At 50.4% G+C, this 22,831-nt stretch overlaps 3 protein-coding genes across 3 annotated transcripts in view; 2 read left to right on the top strand and 1 right to left on the bottom strand.

The window, feature by feature from the left end:
- Nucleotides 1-290: 290 nt before the first annotated feature.
- On the top strand, nucleotides 291-8,508 carry E4F1 (E4F transcription factor 1). Its single transcript, XM_032198016.1, has 14 exons — nucleotides 291-447; nucleotides 682-824; nucleotides 945-1,041; nucleotides 1,446-1,651; nucleotides 1,873-1,993; nucleotides 2,266-2,418; nucleotides 2,733-2,899; nucleotides 3,107-3,334; nucleotides 3,639-3,744; nucleotides 4,598-4,815; nucleotides 5,172-5,370; nucleotides 6,132-6,292; nucleotides 6,913-6,975; nucleotides 7,637-8,508. Exons 1-14 carry the CDS (start codon nucleotides 291-293, stop codon nucleotides 7,982-7,984), a joined length of 2,367 nt encoding a protein of 788 aa, XP_032053907.1. The 3' UTR covers nucleotides 7,985-8,508.
- A 262-nt stretch (nucleotides 8,509-8,770) lies between these two features.
- On the bottom strand, nucleotides 8,771-16,535 carry ZDHHC4 (zinc finger DHHC-type palmitoyltransferase 4). The gene is made up of 6 exons (XM_032197733.1): nucleotides 16,422-16,535; nucleotides 13,767-13,840; nucleotides 11,961-12,139; nucleotides 11,731-11,856; nucleotides 10,719-10,963; nucleotides 8,771-10,238 (listed from the first exon to the last, which is right to left on the bottom strand). Exons 1-6 carry the CDS (start codon nucleotides 16,533-16,535, stop codon nucleotides 9,954-9,956), a joined length of 1,023 nt encoding a protein of 340 aa, XP_032053624.1. The 3' UTR covers nucleotides 8,771-9,953.
- A 4,204-nt stretch (nucleotides 16,536-20,739) lies between these two features.
- LOC116495500 (delphilin-like) overlaps nucleotides 20,740-22,831 on the top strand; it is a 28,812-nt gene continuing 26,720 nt past the window's right edge. Inside the window, 1 exon segment of the mRNA XM_032198010.1 lies at nucleotides 20,740-21,288. Coding sequence (XP_032053901.1) covers nucleotides 20,740-21,288 — 549 coding nt within the window.

Raw genomic sequence — 22,831 nt, 5'->3', positions numbered from 1 at the left:
TGCTATTGGCTGGGAGGCAGAGGGCTCCGCCGGCCATTGGGCGGCTCGCGCGCCGCATCCGGAGCCCGCTCGGGAGGGGGGAGCGGCGCTGAAACACGGGGGGGGGGGCGCGCAGCCCTCAGCCGCCAGCACCCCCCTGCCCCCCCCCTCCCCACCGGAACCTCCTCAGCGCGGAACCCCCGCGCCGGGCGCCGTTCCCCGCCGAGCCCCTGCGGGCGGCCGGCCCGCGGCCCGTTGTTATGACGACACGGCCGTAAAGCCGCCATCTTGGCCGTGCGGCGCGTTGCGACATGGAGGCCGCGACGGCGGCGGGCGCGGGGCCGGCGGCGCTTACGGCAGCCGCGGGCGGGGAGCGGCGGGGGGCGGCGGCGGCGGCACCGGCACCGGGCTCCTGCCCCGCCGGGCCCGCCGCCTTCCTCGGCCTCCCCGCGCCCTTCGCCGAGGAAGGTACCGGAGCCGCGCCGGGGCCGGGGGGCGCCGGGAGGGCCCGGGGGGGGGGCGGAGGGGGGCGGCGGTGGGGCCGGTAGCGGGCAGCGGGAGGGGGCTGAGGGCTGGAGGCTTGGGGTGCTGGGGTCCCCTGGGCTTGTGCCAGCGCCCCGGTGCCGTGCTGGGTACCGGCCGTGCCCCCCGGGCAGCCCCCGGAACCCCCCCGCCCGGTGCCGGGCCCGTTTCCCCTTGCAGATGAGGCCGACGTGCACCGTTGCGGCCGCTGCCAGGCGGAGTTCACGTCCCTGGAGGAGTTCGTCCAGCACAAGCTGCAGAAGGGCTGCCAGAGAGCCCCCGAGCCCCCCGCGCCGCCGCTCCTCCCGCAGGAGGCACAGAAGGTGATGGGGGGGGGGGGTGAAGGGTCTGAGGGGCTGGGGGGGGGTAGAACGCAGTGCTACGTCTTCAAAAGCAATAAAACTAATAAAAGTTTCCTGCTACAATGTTTTCTGTCACGGCAGGTTGTGCCCTCGGTCGAGGAGTCCATAACGGTTGCCCACATTGTTGTTGAGGCATCTTCTATAGCAGATGAGATCGGGAATGCGTCAGCGATAGTAGGTGAGCTCCAGATAGGAGGTGAGCTTCACGGAGTGCTTGCCTTTGCATCCCTGCTGTCAGGAACCTGGTCACTTGTCCTGCATCCTCTGCTGTCTGATCTGTGTTGTGGCTGGGTGAATGATGTTTCTGTGCTGCATGCTTGGGACTGAGCATTATCGTAACGAGGCAAGAGGCATCCCTAGGCCAGCTTTGTGGGGATACAAACTAGATTTAAACCTTCATTGCAGAAATACCCATTGTATCATTAATGCTATAACAACAAGAGCTTTATAAGGATCAGCATTCCAGGGTTTCTCCTTCCATTTCTCCTTCCTACCACTTGAAATGCTGAAGGAGTAAGTTGATCTAGTCACATAAAGCCGTCTTTTGTAAAGAGCATAGCTGTCTTTGTGTCCTTTTCCCAGGTAGTGGGCACATAAAAGAAGTCATCGTTGCAGGAGACCACGTTTTTGAAAACCCAAATGGTGATGTTGATGGGGAAGTCGCTGAAGAGCAAAGCAACCCTGATGATCAGGAGCAGGATATTTCCACAGAACTGATAAAGGTTAAGCTTCTGGTTAACAAGGAAGGGCGATATGTGTGTGAAATGTGCCAGAAGACGTTTAAAACAGTAAGTATGACTTCCACTCTGTTAGATTAGAGCGATATTTAGGCTGGCTGTTGCACTAAGATGTCTCAAGATAACAATGCGCTTTTCTCCTGCACGCTATACTTTAAAATTAGAACTTTACTTTTGTAAAGGAACTTTTTTTCCTTGATAAAAAGCGCATAGTTGAAATGTAACGTCCTTTATCATTTGAAACGTCTTTTAAAACACATTTCTTACCCTAGGCAAGCATCCTCAAAGCTCACATGATCACTCACAGCAGCAGGAAGGACTATGAATGTAAACTCTGTGGAACTTCCTTTAGGACAAAGGGGTCTCTGATTCGACACCATCGGCGCCACACTGGTAAGAGTATCCAAATTGTTCCTTACTGCTCCAGCTCGCTGTGTGTCATTATCCAGCATACTTTAGAGCAGAATTTTTTGCTGCTTTCCATCATCTGCTGAGCTCTTGAGCTCCCTGATGTCTGTGGTGCTGCAAGGTGGTGCGGGGTTGTGGGATAAGCATAATTTCCCTGCTGTAAGGAGCTGAACGCATTCTTCTCTAAGGCTATTGCACAGAACTTTAATAACAGGCAGTGGATAGTTTAACACAGGTATTTTGATTCTTATTCCCAGATGAAAGACCTTACAAATGCAAGAAATGTGGAAAAAGCTTCCGGGAATCGGGAGCTTTGACTCGGCACCTGAAATCTCTGACGCCTTGCACGGAAAAAATTCGCTTCAACATGAACAAAGAAATAGTCGTCAATAAAGATGACTTGCCCGCAGGTCAGTGATGCTGTAAATGCCTGCCTTGTGTCTGATCAAACCGAGCATGTTCTTGGTACTCAAACTATAAATTCTTTTTCATTTGAGGAAAAACATACTGCTGTGGCATTCAATTCATACATTTTGCATGGGGAAAAAGAAATTTTATATCGATCTAAACAATTAACCCAAAGTGCACATAGTCAGGCACCAACTGTAAGAACGCTTCAGGATCTGGTACAAAGGTGGTTTTAACAGGCACCTCGTGTTCTAAGACACGTGTTTAGAGGGATTGGCAGTGTACCAGGTGATTAATTCTGCTGCTGTTCTTGAAGGTTCCTGCAGTTCAAACGCAGACACCGTTTCATCAATGGCGAGTGAATCCATTGAGACCTCGCCTGTGATTCATCTAGTGACAGATGCAAAAGGCAACGTGCTTCATGAAGTCCACGTCCAAATGCAGGAGCTTCCTGTCGTAGATGAAAAATCTCTGGACCAAGATGTGAGTGTTGCTTCTCTTGAAAACCCACCATGTATTTTATGCAAAGAAGTATTTTGGAGTATTTTACTTTGTGAAAATTTCTTAGGTGCCTGATACCATGGCATTAGTCACCTTGGTAATAGTTACTGTTCTACCAATATTGCTGTGGAAAAAAAAAAAAAGCCTGTGTATTTGCTGTAGCAATTGTTGGGCTCTTTATTCCTTCAGCAGCCACATCCCGAGGAGCTGCCGTGTGAGGGGGAACCAAACAGCGAGAATCTGCTGAGGCAGGCCATGAGGAATTCTGGCATTGTGATAGAGAGAGTTGCTGTGGAAGAAGTGCAGAAGCCAGATGAGCCTGCTGTACCGGCTGCAGAAGAACTAGAAAACGAAGTGGTGGAAGCAGAAGAGGAGCCCTGTGCGGAACAGTGTGTTGAAATAGAACAAGCAGAGTCTGTACGTTTGTACTTCCGAAATAGATTCTTAATCTGTGCCTACGCTTGGTTGTTTACGGTGGTGTTAGCCTGATCACCCTGCACATTGTGCTCCGTGCAGGTCTCCCTGTCCCTGTGTCTTTGTGCCAATTTTTATAGCGTGTCTTTGTGCTCGTTGCGAGGGTGTATGTTAGCGCACGCTCTTCTGTTAACATGTAAATCTTCCTTGTCAAAGCTGGGGTATTTAATTGGGAATGTAGGTAGTAATACTTACTGTGTGTACCAGTACAAAAACCACATATGCTGTACTCTTTTCTTTTCAATAGACAGATGCAGAAAGAACAAATGGGTACAAGAATTACGTTTGCCCTCACTGTAATGAAGCCTTCAGTGAAGCTACTTCCCTCGAAACACACATCAAAGGCCATTTAGGTAAGGCTCTGCTGCATATGCCGTTGTCTAAATGCACCGTGTCTTACCATGATCTTGAACGTGGTGTACTTTTTGTTGTCTCACGTTCCTTGTCTTTATGTGGCCTTCAGCCATGCAAATCCAGTCGATGCTTTTCACATTTGCATGCTAAGGTTGGAGCAGTTGAAGTTCCAGAATAGAGCGTAAAAGAAGTGCAAAACAGGTTCCATGTTTCAGGACCTGCATTGCATCCTCAGAAGTAGAGTTTTGTGCAGGGGCCGATTTAAAAGAGCAGTGAGGTGATATGTGTTGAAAGGCTTCCTTGAAAGACACCAAAGGCCCCAGGATCAACATCTGGGTGGAATTCACTTATGAATGAGACAAAGCCCATGCTCTGCGTTGAAAATATCACTTTTGCTTCTTTTCTGGACTAAAATTTCTGAAAGAATTTTGTTATGGCAGTACTAGATACTTTTCTGGAAAGGGCTGAAGTGCAGAAGAGGGCAGTGCAGTCAGCAGCATGTTGTCTTTTTTTTCCTGCCTTTGGCTTGTGTTCAGAGAAGGGCCTCTGATCTGTTTTAGCCATCAGTTAGCCATGATCTGTACGCTACAAACTGTCCCAAGACAAGCCTTGCTTCCTGTAAGACACAAGCGAGTAACTGCACCATTTTCATTAGCCAGATAAGGATAACCTGAGCTACTGCTGGTGGGTAAAATTGCCAGGTTTTCTTACTGTGCGGTGGCAGGGAATGCCAGTTCACAGCAATACATAATACATAATGCAGTAATACCCTTTGGGTTCGGTAATGACTGCAGGATTTTCCTGCTTTGCTGCTCCTGGTTGTCCTGTATCCACCATGTGTTCTCTCTCTAGATTACAAGCCTTTTAAGTGTGAGGAGTGTGGCAAAGAGTTCACAAAGGGTTATCTGCTAAAAAAGCACCAAGAAGTGCACGTGAACGAACGGCGGTTCCGCTGTGGCGAGTGTGGCAAGCTCTACAAGACCATCGCACATGTGAAGGGGCATCGCAGGGTGCACTCTGACGAGAGGCCGTATTCCTGTCCAAAGTGTGGCAAGCGGTACAAGACAAAGGTGTGTCTCCCTTGCACAACAGGGTTGCCTTCAAAGTTCCCCTTCCAGAGCTAGGGTTTGGGAGAAGCTAGGAGGCTTCACTACTAAATGAACAAATGCCTGCTCACCTGCCTTTTATGAGAGCAGAAAATGCTTTTTTTATTAATGGGGAAAGGCGGACAGTCTTAATAAAACCCTCACGTTTATGAGGAAACTGTTCCTTTGTGTATGGAAACTTTATGTAATAGGAATGCAAACGTCTTTGACGCATCTTTGATAAGAACAAGTCCTCAAAGATGCTGACTCTTACATTGGAAGCTAATGTACTGCTTGCTTGAGTTTGTCACTGAGCTTCTGTTACTTCTCTCTCTGCACAGAACGCCCAGCAAGTCCACTTCCGTACGCATTTGGAGGATAAGCCTTACGTGTGTCAGTACTGCAGTCGGGGTTTTCGGGAAAAGGGCTCGCTGGTCCGCCACATCCGCCACCACACAGGGGAGAAGCCTTTCAAGTGCTACAAGTGCGGGCGAGGGTTTGCAGAGCACGGTACTCTCAACAGGCACTTAAAGACCAAAGGTGAGATGGCAAAGCTGCTCTGTGCTGCGGTGGGGGTGGATGTCTGTGTTCTGGGATCTGTTTTGGACAGGCTGCATTTTGGCTGAATGATGGTGAGTTTTCAGGGCGGCGTGAAACGTTTAGGATGGTTCTGATGACCTTCATCCAAGGCCATTTGTTTATCTGCATCTCTGTCGCATCAAAAGAGGGGATGCGGGGATTTATTTATTTATATATTTCAATCTGTGTTGATCAGTACTTTGTTTAGGCCAAAAAATGACCACTGTTGCTCCTTTGCTTCTTAAATGTGGATTCTCAAACTTCTGTGGGTAGTGATGATGATACATTGAGATTGTCCCGTGAACCTGTGTTATCCTTACAATAAAGCTTCCCGGATAGATCCTGAAAGGCAGTGCACCAGCAGAAAAGATACACGGCTTAAACCATGCCAAAAGTTTTACATCTGTTGTATATTCTTCACATATGGCTTTTGAAATCCTGTATGATTTTACACATCTGAATTTAGTTGTGTATTTCTTCAGATTGCACTGGGCAGCTGCTCTGCTGAAGGCTCAGGTCTGTCTGATGTAGCAGAGGCCTCTTCTAGGTCCGTATCTGGCTTGGTAGGATTAGAGCATGCTGACTGCTGGCTGTTTGTCAGCCGTATCCTGTTAAAGGGGTCTCATTAGCGCTGCAGAGTACTTGTCAGGTACTCCAATATTTGAGTTGGTTCTGGAAAATAATGTGTGTTTTTTTTCCTTCACTTTTGGAATACCAATCAGGTGGCTGCCTCCTGGCTTTGAAAGAGGTGGAGGAAGTGATGGTGTCTGAGGAAAGTCAGTCGGCTGATAATTTAGCTGCAACAGTCATCTCTGAAGATCCTCATACTGTTTTGGTAGAGTTTTCTTCAGTGGTGGCAGACACTCAGGAATACATTATTGAGGTAAGAAATGGGGCAAAAACCTTGTTGTCCTGCATGTAACAAAGGCACAAAAGTGAGCACGTGGGTAAGACTGTCCATAGTTAATCAGACGGCTGAGACAGAGAACTTCTGACTGTTCAGGATTGTCCTTGCTTCAGCTTACTTTCAACATTTAATTATTCTTTTCTCCCATTTTTAGATTTTTTTTTTTTTCTTGTCTGAAATAAACATTTTTTAACCGTCTCTGGCTGCCAAAAGCAATGAATGATGCATTTCATTTTCTTCCTCTTTGTGACAAGGAGCTAGCCCTCATCTGTGCTGAATAACAGCCCATTATTGAGTGCCTGTAGTGCTGCCATAGTAAACATTGCGGCTGCTACTAACAGGAGAAAAAATCTGCCCGTTGGCAGAGTCCTGCTGAGAGAGGATGTTCTCTTTTGGTTGTTTGTGAGCACTTTGCATTACTCTGAAGTAGCTCTTCATAGTGGGGTTTAGAGGAAACTTTAAGTTTTTGTCTTTAGAGTAGTTACTGCATCATGGAGGAGAAACAGGAAGACTTCTATAAAAGATCTTAGTGTCTCGGAAATAAAAGATTTTTCATAATAATCTAAAAAGGGAATCATTGTATTTTGTCTTTCAAGACTGCTACTGAAGACATGGAGACCAGTGAAGCTACTGAAATAATAGAGGGAACAAGACATGAGGTAAAGCAGCCATTGAAACTGTTCTTTCTGGGTCCTTTCTGTAGGTGAAATGAATTACTTTTAGAGTCTGAAAGCCATGCTAAATAAACCCAACTTCAAGTAATTTATTTACCGGCCGGTGCAGTTTTGCAGAGCTGTCTGTATAAAACGCAACAGTGGTCGTACTGGGTTTGACCAAAGCTCTGTCTAACTCTATGTCCTGTGAGTGATGGTGGCTAGGAACTTGGAGGGCTTAATACGTGAGAATGGAGCTGCTGGCTACATAGAATTGTACAACGCTTTGGCTTTTGGAAAGTCATCCTCCTAAGGAATTTGTGAATGCTGGAAACAACGGTGGTTGCAGTCAGAGGCTCTTAGGTTGTAGTCAGCCAGTCTGAAAGACCGGGCATGCGTTGTTATGGTTTTGCTGTGATCTGACTTGCTGTAGAAAGTACCCTGCTGGAGAAATGTCTTCAGTGACATGAGATGCAACTTGTTCTAAGAGTCTGCTCTTCTTGGGTTGATAAGAACTTCAGTGAACAGCTGGAGGAAACTGGAATTAAATGCTGCTTGTAGTACTGCGCTGCTAGTCATCACGCAGTGATTAGGGTTATAATTTTATGTACTTCTAACAGAGTGCAACACATCGAGAAATAACTTGGCCTCTTTTCTCATCATGTAGGTCGACAGCCACATTATGAAAGTTGTACAACAAATAGTAAACCAAGCAAACTCTGGTCACCAGATCATTGTGCAGAACGTCACCGTGGCAGAGAACTCCGAAGTAACCACGGATGCTGCAGACACCATCACCATTGCGACCCCTGAAAGCCTGACGGAGCAGGTGGCCATGACGCTGGCTTCTGCCATCGGAGAAGGAGCAGTGCTGACTACAGAGGGTAGCATCGAGACAGAAGAAGCGACAGTGACCATGGTGGCATCAGAGGACATTGAAATAATGGAACACGCGGGAGAGTTTGTGATTGCCTCCCAGGAGGGGGAGGTGGAAGTCCAGACTGTGATTGTGTAACCATCAACATGCAGCTACTGACAGATGTTAATGTAAAACTAATTATTTTTCTCCAGGTTGGGGAATTTGATCAATTCTAAGTTTGCCATTACAGTTGTTCAGAGAGCAAGGGAGGGAAGGCCTCTATAGGTAAGTGTCTTAACAGGATGATACAGGCCTGAGCTATTTTCTGTTTAAAACGGCAATTAGTAGTTAAAAACCTCTGCGTGGGTATACTGTGGAGGCGACCAATATGCCACGTTTGACGGTCTCAGTGTTTTGTACAGCTGCCTCAAATAAAGGAAGAGCCTTTGCGAAGCATTTACCTCTGACCACAGGACAGTAGCGTTCTGGTGTTTAAATTTAAAAAGATTCAGAAAGTGAAACAAGTAAATAGGGTCTCGTAAGAGACTACTTAAATTAATCATATGCATTTAAAACAAAATAAGAATACCAAACCTAAGGCATTCTGGCGTGCATTTACTACCAGTCAAACACTTTCATGCCTTTAACCTCACTACTTTACTTCTCCTAAGGCATGGTACTGCAGTATTTTCTTTTTTTTTTTTTTTTATATTATTATTTTGTATTCTGGACGAGTAGCCTTATGTACTGGTCTATGAAAGAATGCATCATTGTACCCTTGCAAAGCCAGACAGGCTACTCTGAGAGCTAGTCTGTTGGTGTGTAAAGCCATAGTGTACATGATTTTTTTAAAATCGTATATGGATTTTTAATTGCATATTGTACAGATTTGGCATGTAAATACATTTTTAAAAATAAAATTATTTAAAGTTCTTACTCTATTTTTCCAATTTCTGCTATATTGTCACTCAAACAGAAGAATTTCTGGAAGGAGAAAAGAAGGGGCTACTTACTATTGCGAGTAAGAAACCCTCATCATTGGGGGAGTCAAAAACGGTCTTCCCCTGAGAGAAACGCAGATCTCTTAAAGCAGCCAGTACATCCCTGCTGGTGGAGGTCTTTCAAGTGATCTATAGTTAACCTTCCAGTTAGAGGGACTTCAGAAGGTCACTCGCATAGCCATAAATATACTTCTCTCTGGAAGGACACTGCCCAAGTGCCTTTAAGAGCTCACCTAAAACATCCCTGTGCGGAAGTGGAAGGCCATGTTACCACTCTGCTTTTAGAGGTGCCTGTTCTGTGAATGCAGGTGAGCAGCCTTAGAAACAGCTTTGACAGCTTTTTACTTTCCCTGCAGCAAAATGCCTAAACCACAAAGAAATACCGATGGCAGGGTCAGGTCTCTCCCTCATCCTACATGTTGTTAATAGTAACGGGTTAAACATAAGCCAAGTAAAGGCATTCACTGCAGTCTGTTGGACTGAGCTTGCTTCATGCCAGCAAGTTCATTACTGGTCCCTCTAATAACATCGCACTAAGTCAAGTATCTTAAGTAGTGCTCTGCAGAGGCACTGTTAAGCAGCATCTCACAGCCGACTGCACCATTCTGCCTTCCTACAGGAATAATCAACAACTGATGTGTCTTTATGAGATGTTCCGCATGTACGTCCTCACTCCATTGCTGTAAAGTCTCCTGCAGGAAGACATAATTGAGATGTACCAAAGTAATTTAGGAACTCAGTTTGCCTGTTGTGCAGTGGCATATGTTATGCAGCACACAACCAGTAACTAACTTTTTTTTTTAAGACCCTTGCATGTGTGTGTGCACAACCCAGCTGAACCTACCTCTAGTACAGCTGCTTCTGGGCTGTGCTTTTGTCTGAAAAGACTTAACACGTCGCTTTAACAGCTGGTATGAGCAGTGTTACAGACAAACTTGCAAACACTATTTTCTGAAGATTCATCACCTTTATGAAAATAAAGTTTCTAATTAACTGAAATACAGTAACCTTTTTTTTTTTTTTTTAACAGAAGTTGCTCGTGGTATCAAAACACGCTGCTGAATCAACGTCTTAGAAAAAGTAAAAAAATAAAAAAGAAAATCCTAATCAAAGGGGTAGTAGTTTCATGTTTTCTTCTCCTTTTCCAGCACTGTGGGAGGCTTAAAGATTTCCTTTAAATTCATCCAGACTCCTTTAGAATAAATATTTTTGTAAACAACTTGTCTGTCACAAGGTTGCAGTGTTGGATGGCGGGAACACCCAGATCTTCTGGATTTATGCCACTCATTGGAAGTTTGGTTGGTTAAGGCCAAATAGAGATTGAAACAGCAGTACGCACCCAGCAGAAGCGTGAGAAGAATAACAAACCCAAGCATGAGGACAATCCTAGGAAAAGTCAGGAAAAGGTGCTGCAAGGAAATAAAATAATAACTTGGTTACAAAGTTGGAGTCACGGCATTAGGGACAGTGCAACATCCCACCTGAAATGCTTGTCTATACACGTAACCTCAGCCCCAGAAACAAGGTCATAGCCCCATCCTCCCTCCAGCTCAGCAATGCTCCATTCCAAATTGAATCTTTGAGTAAAAGCATGCGGATTTCCAGAAATTTATTTCCTTTCAAAGCTTGCTAATAAGCGGGGGTATTTTCTAAATCCATTTATTTCTGAATGTTTATATTTTTGTACTAGAGAGTTTTTTTTATTATTTTATTAAAAAAATCATCAACGCAGAAGCACTGCAAAACTGCCAGACACAGAGGTCACAATCTGGTACAACTTCAGGTTTTGGTGACACAATACAGTTTAAGCAGCTCTTTGGTGAGTTAAATTCCAGCACTGGGGAATCTAAACTCCAGGTAGGTTAACGGCCCAGTGAGCATAAGCTTACCTGAATGAGAAAGCGAATCTCAACAGCCTGCTCTTGGCCTTGGTCATCAATGTAACTCCCGTGCATCATATTTGTCAGCAGCACCACTTGGATGAGAAACGCCGCTGTGATGATCGCAATGGTTGCGGCCGTAACTGTCAGCGTGAAGAGGTAGAGGAAGAAATACCTTGCGTTGAAGGCACCAATGCAGTTGTTGACCCACACACAGTGGTGATCGAAACGGTGTACACAGACATTGCAAAAACCTGATCAAAAGTGAGTGACAACACAGCTTGGTTAGTTGGCTTTTAAGTAATCAATTTGATTTTTACACAGTTTCAAATAGCTATTCATCAAGAAAAAACAATGGCCGTGATTTAGGTGATAATATTTTAAACAAATCAATGAATTTCAACCACTTACCCCGAAATAAACATTAAAAACTAACACGTGTACCTCATTTCTTCTTTTGTTCACCAACCAAGACTAGATCCAGGTTGGATGGGGCTTTGAGCAACCTGCTCTAGTGGAAGGTATCCCTGGCCACGGCAGGGGGTTGGAATTAGATGATCTTTAGGGTCCCTTCCAACCCAAACCATTCTGTGATTCTGTGACTTTGGCTTCTCTGACAATACTGCCTATTGTGGCATGTGAAAGTTAGAGATTGTATCTCCCTGCTTTATTTTAAGTGATGATGGTAACAGCAAATTCTGCAAGAGAAACACAAAATCCTGAGCTCAGCTCTTGGCAGGCAATGACTTTTATTTCACCTCTAAATACTCAAATGCTTGCCTATCCCTGACCCAAAAGCATACCCTCAGAACTGGTCATTTCTGTGAGAATAATGAACTGCAAAATAGTTCAGTGAATGGGCAAAGGGCAGCTGTGATCTGGGACCCTGCTAAAAATGAACAAAATCCTATGTGTACTGAGTGGGGTAACAAAACAAAAATAGTGTGAACTGCAGTTACTGATAACGAACTAATCTGGGAGTATATTACTGTTGTGCTTGCCAAGCAAGTTAAATTCTTACGGCAGTGTTTGGATCTGGCTGGCTTCTCCACGTTGCACGTAGGGCACCGGATGCCTTTCTGAAATAACGCACCATCATACGCATAAATCTTCATCAGTGATGCATGATTTGATTTTGTTATTGTACCTGTGAAAAACAAAAACAAGAGTAAATAGTAAAAGCATTGGTGCTGGCAACATTTTTTGGTTCCATTTTCCAACAGCCGCAGCCCGCAATTGGCATGAGCTTACCGGGATCGGCACGGGAGCAGAGAACGAAGCAGCCGATGTTCCCAGCCAGCAGCAGGTAGGGCAGGAGCAGGAGGAGGAGGTGGAACTCCAGCTCCCAGCAGTAAGGAAACACTTCCCACGTGTATTCAGCATAGACTGCCACCTCCAAGGCTACGTGCAGGACAGTGAACAAATGGCTTCTGCAACAGAAAGGGGACCGTCTGTTTATGCTCAGCATCCCAATTAATGGATCAAGTACGCTCAGGTGATCAGCACAGGCTTTCCAAATGCAATGGGACATCTCTTCTAGGTTTTTAGGCCAACATGGACTGCACATTGAGAGTGTTCTCTCATCCAATGACTCCTCTTCTTTGCACATGAACTCCTTAAAAAACGCCAGCTAAATTTACTTCCATTATTAGCATGTCCTCTGGATTTTTTTCTCTCAGTCAAGTACAGTCTCATAGTCCTCGTGTGCTGCCAAAATACGTCACAGCAATAAGCTACAAAATATTCTGCCAAAAGACATTTGCTACACGCTGCTCTGAAAGCAAAGAAAACCCCCCAATAAAAGGTAAATTTAAAAACCTGTAATATAGAGGAGCTGCAAGCAGCTGTTCTAAAAGAAAGCGTGGCAGGAGGTTACCAATGGCGAGCGCTGGTTCCAGCCTGCCAGCAGGCTACAGCTTCTGCAAGGCAAGCTGCACAGTGCCTGGCATGCAGGCTGCTTTGGGGTGCATCAGCTGCGCCGCAGCTTCCAGCAGCCTGGCAAACCAACACCAGATAAGCCGTGTGTTAGGAGAGTGACTTCCATTACAGCTCCTTGCATGGTACACCAGCTGGCTGGACTTTCACCACCAGTTTGAAATAACTCATAAGAGGTATGTTCCTACAGCGTGTCAAGATCTCCTCTCCTGCTCTCTCCTACACCATTTCTGTGTGCAATCCAGTGAGATCCTGGTGATCTCTCAGCTGCAGGGCTGCAAGAAGGCTCCCTCAAGTGCTGCACCTCTGCGTGAGATGAAAAGTCTCTTGGTGAATGAGGTGACACAGCAGGAGGGTGTGCCTGAAGGATCCAAGTGCCTCCAGCACCCCGCGTAAACTAGCGGTGACAACTACACCAGGCTCATCAGATAATTGCTCTGTTGCTGACTGCACATTTGACAGTGAAACCACTCTCCTGGGCTGTGTTAACTAACACCAGAAAATCTGCACAGCAGGCGTCGGAACAGCAGCAGTGTGCAATCGACAGCTGTAGACACCCCTCGAGTGCCTGGCAAACTGGAGCTGCCACCCCCAGGGGAAGGGCATTTAAGTAGTTCCCGAAGCAGATCTTAAAGCACCCGATTTTACAGGACACTACAAAATTCACCTTCATACAGCAGGTTGAATGCTGGCAGCTGTGCAGCTTCCCCTTGAGCCACCTGCATGTCCAGGCTGCTGGACTAAGACTAATGGGATCTGAGGGGGAGCAGGGATCACTGGCTCTGTCTACGCTCATTCCACAGCTGCCAGGGTGTTTGTTTTGTAATTCTGTGGATGCAGCTTCCCACCAGTGTGACCAGCATCTGTTGTAGTGGGAACTCCTGAGCCACATTTTTTGTCAAATATGTTCACATATTTCAGAGTCCCATCTTCTCAACAGAAGGAACAGAAAGACAACAGTATGGCAAACCTTAAGGGAAATCTGTAATCCTCACCAAACATCCCTAATGAAGATGGAATATCTGAGGGTAACACCGAAAGCTCCGGTGGCAGCAGATCATCAATAATAATCAGAAACATTAGCAAAAATAATGTCAAAAGCATATAATAAACGTGCATTACCGTGTGTGGAAGAGCCTGTGAAGCACCTTCTGTGTCGCTCTCTGGAGCCGTGTGGGGATTACCAATGACAATACCTGAGGCAAATGAAAACACTGTTACTGGTACTGCACATCACTTCTGCCACAGGCACAGTTCAAACAAAAATGTAAGTCACCTCACCCCCCACTTATATATCCCTGTACCCGTATCACCAGGGAGGAAGCCCGTCATTAGGGGATTTTGAGCTCCTAGGCAAGCAGTTGTTGGGGTTTCCAAAAGGGGAGCAAGGTTCTCTATTCCTGAAGCCCAGCAGGCACAAACAAATTTATCTGGGTTAATGTGTGAAAGTTATAAGGAGCTTTTAGCAGGTTAGAGACTGGGTCAGTGGCTGAGCAGGGGATAGAACTGAGCCATTTCTCAACTACAATATGCTCCATCAGGCCATCGGACAGATGTAAGCAGAGATCAGCAAAGAGATAAAGCCTGCTATCCTCCAGAAAAACAAACAAACAAACAAATACACAAAACCACAAAGCAAAACCCCAGCTTCTTCAGCTACAGCCACGATTCAGCCTGATAGCTCCACGTCTGTCTGAGTGCCGTTTCAAAACCAGGCAGACACAATGCAGAATAAAGCTGCCTGTCTTCATTCAGGGACATCCTCCGCAATAGGCTGTGACTCTGGGGTTGTTTGGCTCTGCTGTTCAGAAGATGACAGATCTCTATAGCAACACGCTGCTCCATCAGCGGTGGAAGAAATAGAGCAGCTGAGCCTATTTCTAGCAGACATGAAGAGAAAATATGCAGCCAGAGCTTTTTATCTTAGATGTGAAAGACCAGAAGGCAAAAAACATATGTAGGGTTGAGAAGATGTCAAATATTTCTCTTTTAACTGGTATGCCTCTTATCAGCAGCTCAAGTTACAAGCCTTTTTAAAAAGAGATTGAATAGTGCAACAGGAGACGCATTAGGCAACTAGACAGAAAAGCAACCTATCACACAATTGCGAAATCCAAATTTAAATGAACTGTGTGTTAATTACAGCCCTACATTGCACTGATAGCCTGAAACACCCATCATTCGCCCACTTACAGAACACCCATCCCTTGTGCTTCAGCCAGTTCTTACATCAAAGAAAAAGCTCCTAGAATACGATTTGTGCTTGCGGTGATAACAGAGGTGCGAGGGAACGAGACCTGTGTCATGAATAAAAGCAGCCTGCGCAGCTGAGCCGCTGGTGGGTTGGAAAAGACTCAGGGGTGGAAGATGACTTGCTACAGAGCTAAAAACAGCTGTGCTGTGTGCAAGGGGTTATTTCTATTGCTCACAATGAATACTTTAAAGGGTGTTCAAGGAGTGCAGTCAAACAATTTCAATCCACTCCCAGGTTTATACACTTTAATTAATTACAGTCAGAAATTAATTTAAAATACAGTGTCTACAGAAACAAATTAGGACTACCTATGTTTATTTCATGCCTACAAGTATCAGTTTCATTTCTCCAAAAAGGGATGTTATAACACAGCAGCATTTTAGTTGCTGATTGCTACATGTTTCTTAAAAGTACCTATTAAGGAATGTGGCAAAATAATAAATTTCTCTGCACGGTGATCTGAGTGTCTATGAAACAAAATGGTAACACTAGGAACAAAAATCAATGTCTGTTTAGACTCTCATAAGCAGCACTAAATATTATTTACAACTTACGTAATTGCCTTATCCTTTCCCTAGCAAGATTGCTATGCCTTTTTTCCCCATTCAGACACAGCCCAATAGGCAGAGAAATAAGCTAATGCCTTGTCAGTTCATTCCCTGCTTTTACAACAAAGCACCAACTCTTAATCCTCTCCTAAAGCTCCTAATTCCTTCACTTTCCTAGGAAACAACAGCCTGCAACATTATCACAGACTCACCTTAAAAGCCTCCCCTAAACCATTTATTACCAACTATAACTCTCTCTCTATTTTCATTCTCAGCACCTCCCCAGAACTTGCTCCCCTTAAGGGGAGCAGCGAGCACCACCAGCTGCACATCCTTGGGGCTCGTTACTGAGGAGCATCTCCCAGGTGAGGTGCGAGGCTGTCACTGAACAAGGGGATTTCAGCAGGGCAGGAAAATGTGATTTTGGCACGGCGAGATGTGCCACCCTGCCACCACCCCGGTGACCTAGGGCAGCCAGCCTGGCGCAGCAGCAGCAGCAGAGGCCACCCCTGGGTGCAGGCAGGCCGTGAGCAGGCACCTGGGCAGGGTTTTAGCAGCCTGAAGGACGCGGGGTGCTGCTGGCAGTGCCGGTGGGCATCCCCCTGGGAGCTGGGCACCCACCTGAGAGCTGCCAGCACAGGCCGGCCTGCACATGGCCACCAAACCCACATTTTTATGGAGTAGACACATACCCTCGGACATACACTACTGATGGAGGAGGCCGAGAATCCAGGGAGGGACCAGGGAACGAGAACCAGCCCCAGGGGCACGACCCAGCCCCATCCCCAGCCCCATCCCACCGGGCCCGGGGCAGCCCTACCAGGGCCCCACCGCCCTCGGAGGCCCTTGTATCCTGCTCACACCTGCCCCAAACCCTCCCTCTTCGTTCAAAGCCGCCCCCTCTGTCCCCTCAGAGTCCCCCCTGTCCTCTCAGAGCCCCCCCCCCAAGCCCCGTGGCCGCCCCCCGGGCCCTACCCGCGCCGCGCCGCCCAAGGCCCCGGCCGCGCTCCGCGGGCAGCCGCCGAGCAGGGCCGCGGCTGCCAGCAGCAGCAGGCCCAGGTACAGCGCCAGCAGCGCCGCCAGCTCCATCTCGGCCCCGGCCGGCCTCGGGGCGGCTCCCCCGGCACCGGGAGGCGGCCCCCGGACGGGACTCGGCCGGGCCCCGGAGGGCGCTGCGGGGCCGGGGCCGCCGCTCGGAGCGCCCCCTCCCGGGCCCGTGCTGCGGAGGGGCCGGGGGCGGCCTGCAGGGGGTGCGGGGAGGCCCCGGGGCTGCTCGCTAAGGGGGGGAGGATTTGAAGCGATGCCCGCCCGGAGCCTGAGGGAGCCCCGAGTGCTGCGGCCCGAGGGGCACCGCCTGGAAGCGGGGTGCTGAAAGGGAAAGGAGGGGGGGTTGGGGTAGTATGTGGGGACATGGGGTGACACGGTGACATGGGGTGACACTGAGTAACATGGGGTGACACAGAGCAGCACGGAGTGACACAGAGCAGCACAGGGTGACATGGGGTGACACCCAGTGACATGGGGTGACATAGAACAACACAGAGTGACACAGAGTGACACAGAGTGACATGGGGTGACACCGAGCAGCACAGAGTGACACGGAGCAACATGGGGTGACACAGAGCAACACAGAGTGTCGCAGAGTCACAGGCCCTTAGGGGCTGGAAGGCACCTTGGAAGATCCCCCCCGTCCAACCCCCAGCACCCAGAGCTGTGCCCGCTGTGCCCCGGGGTCGGGAGGTGCCAGCAGTCCCCGGCCGGTCCCTGCCCGCTGCCCGTGAGCTGGCTCCGTCCCCTGGCCCCGCTCGGGCTGCGTGGTGATGCTCACGAGTGGCCTATTGGGTTACTGTGCCGGGGCAGTTTGCCATAGAAACTCGGGCGGCTGCTGCCGTAGGTAACTGATCCAGAAGCTGCCTTGTGGCTGGGATGACTCTGGCAGCCCGTCCTCTGCGTCCCGGGCAGCCGCACCACGGGCACCACAGGTAAGCCCTGCAGGGCGCTGGGGATGTGAAAATAACTCGCTGGGGCAGGAGAGGCTGCAGATGAGGTGGCGTTTCAGGAGGGGATCTTATTTTCCCTGCTAAGTTCTCAGCCAACAACACATCAAGCTTGAGACTGAGAGGACATTCAGCCTCCATTTGCACAGGGGCACAGCTGCCCCAGAGCACAGCGCAAGGATCACCAGTGCTGGTGTGCAGCCTGGGGCACTGTGCTCCTACAGGAGGGCACAGTGGAAAACCTTTTTTTTTTTTTTCCTTCTACTGTTTACAGCAAAATTTCTGCTCTGGGCACAGCCACAGACTGGGGACATTCGCTGCAACACTGCAAGTTTTGGTGTGAGGCTGTGTTTGTGTGGGCAACACACGGGGTCTGTGCCACGTCTGTGCACAGCCGGGGCTGGCCGTGCTCGGGGCTGGTGCTGTGTGTGGCTCCGTGGCCACCCGAGCTGTGCCCCAGGACAAAACAGCAGCAAAGGCTCTAGCTGCAGGCTGAGTCTGAAAGAGGTGAGGGTCATTCAGTCAAAGCGCTGTGAAAATCAGCCAAAAGCCTCATATGATCAAAGTCTGGTCTTCAAGAAAACCATCTTCTTGTTACCCACAGATTTAGCTTGGAGTCCCAGAACTAATTTCTTGCAAGGAGCAACACTTAGTCATTGTTTAAAGAACTCAAGTCACTTAGAAGTGGTGGGAAAGGAAGCAATGACTTCACTTGCTGAAAAAAAAAAAAAATCTTTGATCATAGCTGTGTCTGCAGTTTTGTCTGTTGGGGCAGTTAGCAGCAAAGATCCCTGGTGTTTTGTAGCACCCACTGGGGCAGGCAGCACCCCCCAGCACCCGCACAGCTCCATGGCCGGGGGCAGTGCAGAGCACAGCATGCTGGCGAGGCTGAGATCCTCCACCACAGAGAACGTCCTTGCAGCTCCCTTTGTTAAGGTTTTGCCCATCCTGTGCCCTACAGCCCAGGTTTCTGGGAGGCTGCTCCCCTTGGCCCGGTGCCACTCACCGAGGGGAAGGCAGGGTTGTTGTGTGGTCAGTAATGGGATGTGCCGTCCCTCTGCAGATCCCCAGCCCTGCTGGTGCCACAGCAGGACGTGTAATACCCTAAAACCTCTTAGTGTGCTAAGCCCCGGGATCCCTAAGTGCTGAGGAAGCAAAAGAGAAAATCAGAAATAGCAGCTTAATGGGGGAGCTGGTGGGAGCGTGGGGCTGGGCTGCAAAATGCTCCCTGCTGCGAGGAGCTGGTGGCCCTGCTGCAGAGGGAACTGTCCCGAGCAGTCACCCTGACATTAGCCTAGACCCCAAATCCTTGCAGCATGTTGTGTACTGCTGGGCAGACGTGCACCACCAAAGGTTCTGGTTTTCCACCCAAATCTGTGGTGGTGGGGTCTGCCGGGTCTCAGGGCGCTGCGTCCCTGCTGCTTTGCAGAGCCCGTCTTGGGATTTGCCCCTGTGGGTAATGGATTTCCCTCCGTGTAATCTGTTTTACCTCCCTTCAGGCCCTAATCCCCCCTCAATCTGCAGGCTCAGGTCAGCACTGGGCACACCCAGGGCCAGCACGGCAAGAAGTCTGTCCGCGGGTCTGCAATGGGAATAAAGTCAGCAAGGACCGGGGGAACCAGAGGCAAGGCAGCCCTCTCTGCGTGCCTGGCCTCAACCCTGAGCACCTGGCAGGGCTCAGGGCTGGAGTGAGCAGCTGGGGATGTGGCTTTGGCCGCCTGGTGCAGCAGCCCTGCCTGGGGGCTCCCCGGCCGTCCCCCCCGTGCTGGCAGCCCGCGGGCTGTCCCCTGGGGTGGCAGCGAGGAGGCAGGAGCTGCGGGAAGGCAGGACGCGCTGCTGCGGGCCATGGAGGAGACCCCAGAACGCCCAGACCCCTTAGTGGGACAGAGCTGCACCCCACAAGCACCCACCGGGCTCGCTGCTGTGGATTTCTGTGAGTGCCGTGGCAGTGGGACGCCGAGGTGGGAGGGTGGTGATGGTTGTTGGCTGGAACCTGGTGTTGCTGTCAGCATCCTGACAGGGCAGGGACAGCGGTAGCTGCAGCATAGTGCTCGGTCCTTTTCCATACTCCCTGGTGAGGTCAGTACTTCTACTGCCCTTCGTAACGCAGTCTCGAGCAGCTGGTGGTGACCACGGGGCAGGCTGGGGTTGTTGACACAGATTTCCGAGGTCGTGCCGTGTTCCCAGCCCATCCCCATCCTGCTCTCCAGCTGTCCCTGTGGCCTCTGCTGAAACAGGACACGAGAAGCATTTCATTCATCTCTCTGGCCTCCAGTAGGGTATAGGGCCGCATTTTCAGCACCACTGAATTTTGGTCAGTGGGGAGGAGATTTCCCAGGTCTCAGAGGAGTGGATCAATGGCTTTCGGTCACTCCAAACGGAGCCCTGCAGTGACACGGCAGCGGAGATGCCTTCGCTGTGCTGGCCTGAGCAGGGACCCTGGGCTGGGTGGGCAGGGAGCAGCAGCACTGGGTGAGGACTGGGACTGGCACTGGGGGCTGGCACCGGGGGCTGGCTTCGTGCCGTGCCATGGGGCTGGTCTGTGGCAGGGGCTGCTGCCTGTCGGGAGCAGCTGGGCTGCGTTGCTTTGAATCCTGATCTGAAGAGTGCGAAACTAAGGATGCATTGCTGAGGAATGTTTCTGAGTGATTATGAGCCTTCATAGTCCCCCTAAGATAACTTGCCCCGATAAAACAGTCTGGGTTTCATTTCTGTAAATGCTTAATGCGTGCTAAGTAACACAGGTGGAATAAAGGTGGGAATATAAAGCATCTTCAGGCAGCTAAGATGAAATGAAGTGAAACTCTGCATGCAAATTAATTTAGCAACTGTCAGCAGACAACGAATGCCCTCACACTCCAGCAGCATCAAAGGGCACCCAGGAGCGCTGCTTTCCTCTGCTGCAAGTGCTCCACGGCCATCAGCTGGGCTGGTCCTGCCCTGGCAGAGACTGCAGGAGTTTGGGACATTTAGCTGTGCCACTGTCCCTTTGAGCACGCTTCTCCCACTGCACCCAGAGCAGGTCCTAACCCACGAATTAACAACAAAGTGCTTTTGAAAATCCTCATCTTTGTATTTCAGGGTGCTGTTGTCAGGTTAATGCTATACATGGGATGTTTTGGCCTTGGAAGGATGAAAGCTGTTTTGGGGGAAATATAATGAGAAGCATCCCTCTGGGGGCATTTCCTCCCCCGAGGAGGCATGGAGGAACAGCCCAATACAGCATCTACAGGAGCAGGCACTGGGAGCAGAGACTCCCCACAGCCCCATCTCCCCTTTCTCTTACAGTTGCAGCCATGCCGGCGACCAACGAGGGCTGGCCGGAGGCGTTCGGGTTCTCCATCGGCGGCCGTGGGCCCTGCTACGTCCTTTGGGTGGAGGAAGGCAGCAGCGCGGCGGCGGCGGGCCTGCGACCAGGGGACGAGGTGCTGGAGCTGGAGGGGCAGCCCGTCGCCTCGCTGGGCCGCCCGGCGCTGCTGGCACTGGCCCGGCGCTGCACGGCCGTGCCCCCCAGCATCGGGGTGCTGTCCCGGCTGCAGCGCGCCGACCTCCCCCCGGGACCCCGTGGCCGCTTCGGCTTCCAGCTGGCGGGCGGCAGCCCCCCGCGGGTGGCCAGCGTGGCCCCCGGCTCGCCCGCTGCCTCCTGTGGCATCGCGCCCGGGGACGTGGTGCTGGAGGTGGACGGCGTGCCCGTGAGGTGCCCCGCGGCCGCCGCTGCTTTGGTGGCCTCCTGCGGTGGGCGCGCGCTGCGCCTGGGGCTGCTGCGGCCCCAGCGGGACCTAGGGCACAGCGCCGATGCCGTGCGCCAGGAGAGGAAGCAGAAAGCACGGGAGTTCAGCAAAAAGGTAAGGCTGGGGATGTGGGGGCACCGGGCACCCCGCCGTGCCGTGGCCATGGGGGCTTGGGGCTGGATGAGTCTGGGCGCTGGGGGGTTGTGCTCTGGGGTTTGTGTTGCCGCTGTGCCGTTGAAGCTCTTGGGGCTTCGGTGCGAAGAGAAGGGGCCAAATTCCCCGTGTGGCAGTGATTGCTGGGAGGATAAAGGGTGCTGCACAGAGCTTTGAGATCTTCCACGTGCTCACTCCCTGGGCGCTGTGGGAGTCGAGTGGGAACCCAGAGGCAGGGCCCTTCCTGCTGCCCGCCTGTCCTGCAGCTCTCCAGCTGTCCTGCAGACTCGCTAGTTCTCATTTCCTTGCAAAGGGAAAACTGTCATCAGGATTACATCCTCATCGTGCTCCTGAAGGCTGCCTGGAGGGCAGTTTACCAAACATATCGCCTCTTGCTAATTATTAATTTGATCGTGGTTGTCTTTTAGTCTTTCTAATTTCCATTTCAAAGTAGCCTTTTAAAATACTGTTATGAAAATAACCAAGCTTGTATTTTTTGATCCCGAGCTAATAGAGGAACAAGGCATTCATAAAGAGATTCGTGGGGATCAGCCGAATCCCCTCTGCCAGCTTTTAAATTAAAGATTCACAAACAGGCGTTGAGGTTTGGATCCTAAGGTAGAGCACCGCGTGTGAAACAGATACCCGCTGATTACAGGAGATTAATGAGTGGGGGAGAGGCTGTTCCACGCTGCCTCCCTCTAGCGAGGCCACATTAATCCACGTAAACGTTTCTTGGCTGATCACAGGGGAGCACTTTTGAAGCCAGCGAACCGGTGGTGCTGCAGGCACCTTTTCCCTGCCAGCTGCAGCAGCCCCCAGTGGCGTGGTGGGGACCAGGCCGGCCGTGCTGCGCACACCCCTCAGCAGTGCCCTGCCGCCCAGTCCTGCCGGGCACGGCCACCGCAGGGCCACGGTGTCCCCACAGGCAGGGCAGAAGCAGGCGCGGAGCCACGCGTGCTGCTGGAGCACAGCAGGGATGGCAGGCAGCGTTCCGGAGGGACTCGGTGGCTCAGATGTTTCAAGCAGCTTCATTTTTATGTGCTGCAGAAAATAATAGAATTTGGGGGGGGGGGCCTCCCCCTCATTGCCCTGCAGGCTCTGCTCTGGTAGGTGCCTCTGGTGCTGGCACTGGAGGCAGCACAGGGCAGTACCCAAGTGACACCATCCTCCTGGCATGGACGGGGGTCAGAGGGTGCCAGGGCTCACATTTCATGCATGCACTGCTTGCAGGTCGCTCACAAGCCTGGGGAATGGAGGTTTTCATCACCCTCCTACATCCAGCAGGGCTCCTGTTCTGTTAGTGCCCGGGGCAGGACGGGTGGTGCTCATAAAAGGGCCGGAGTTGGGCTGCCCACGCCAAGCATTGCTTGGGGCCATCACCAGAGGTGATAAAGGTGCTCGTGGTCTCGGTTTGGGTCGTTTCCCTTTGTTTCCTGCACGCTCAGGGACCAGCTGAGTGTGGTGCTGACACGAGCTGGGGCAGCGCTGCCCCGGTTCCTGC

This window comes from Aythya fuligula, chromosome 15, assembly GCF_009819795.1.
Source record: "Aythya fuligula isolate bAytFul2 chromosome 15, bAytFul2.pri, whole genome shotgun sequence".
Taxonomy (NCBI): Eukaryota; Metazoa; Chordata; class Aves; order Anseriformes; family Anatidae; genus Aythya; species Aythya fuligula.
Note: the sequence above shows the minus strand (reverse complement) of the source record. Positions and strands in the feature narration are given on the sequence as shown.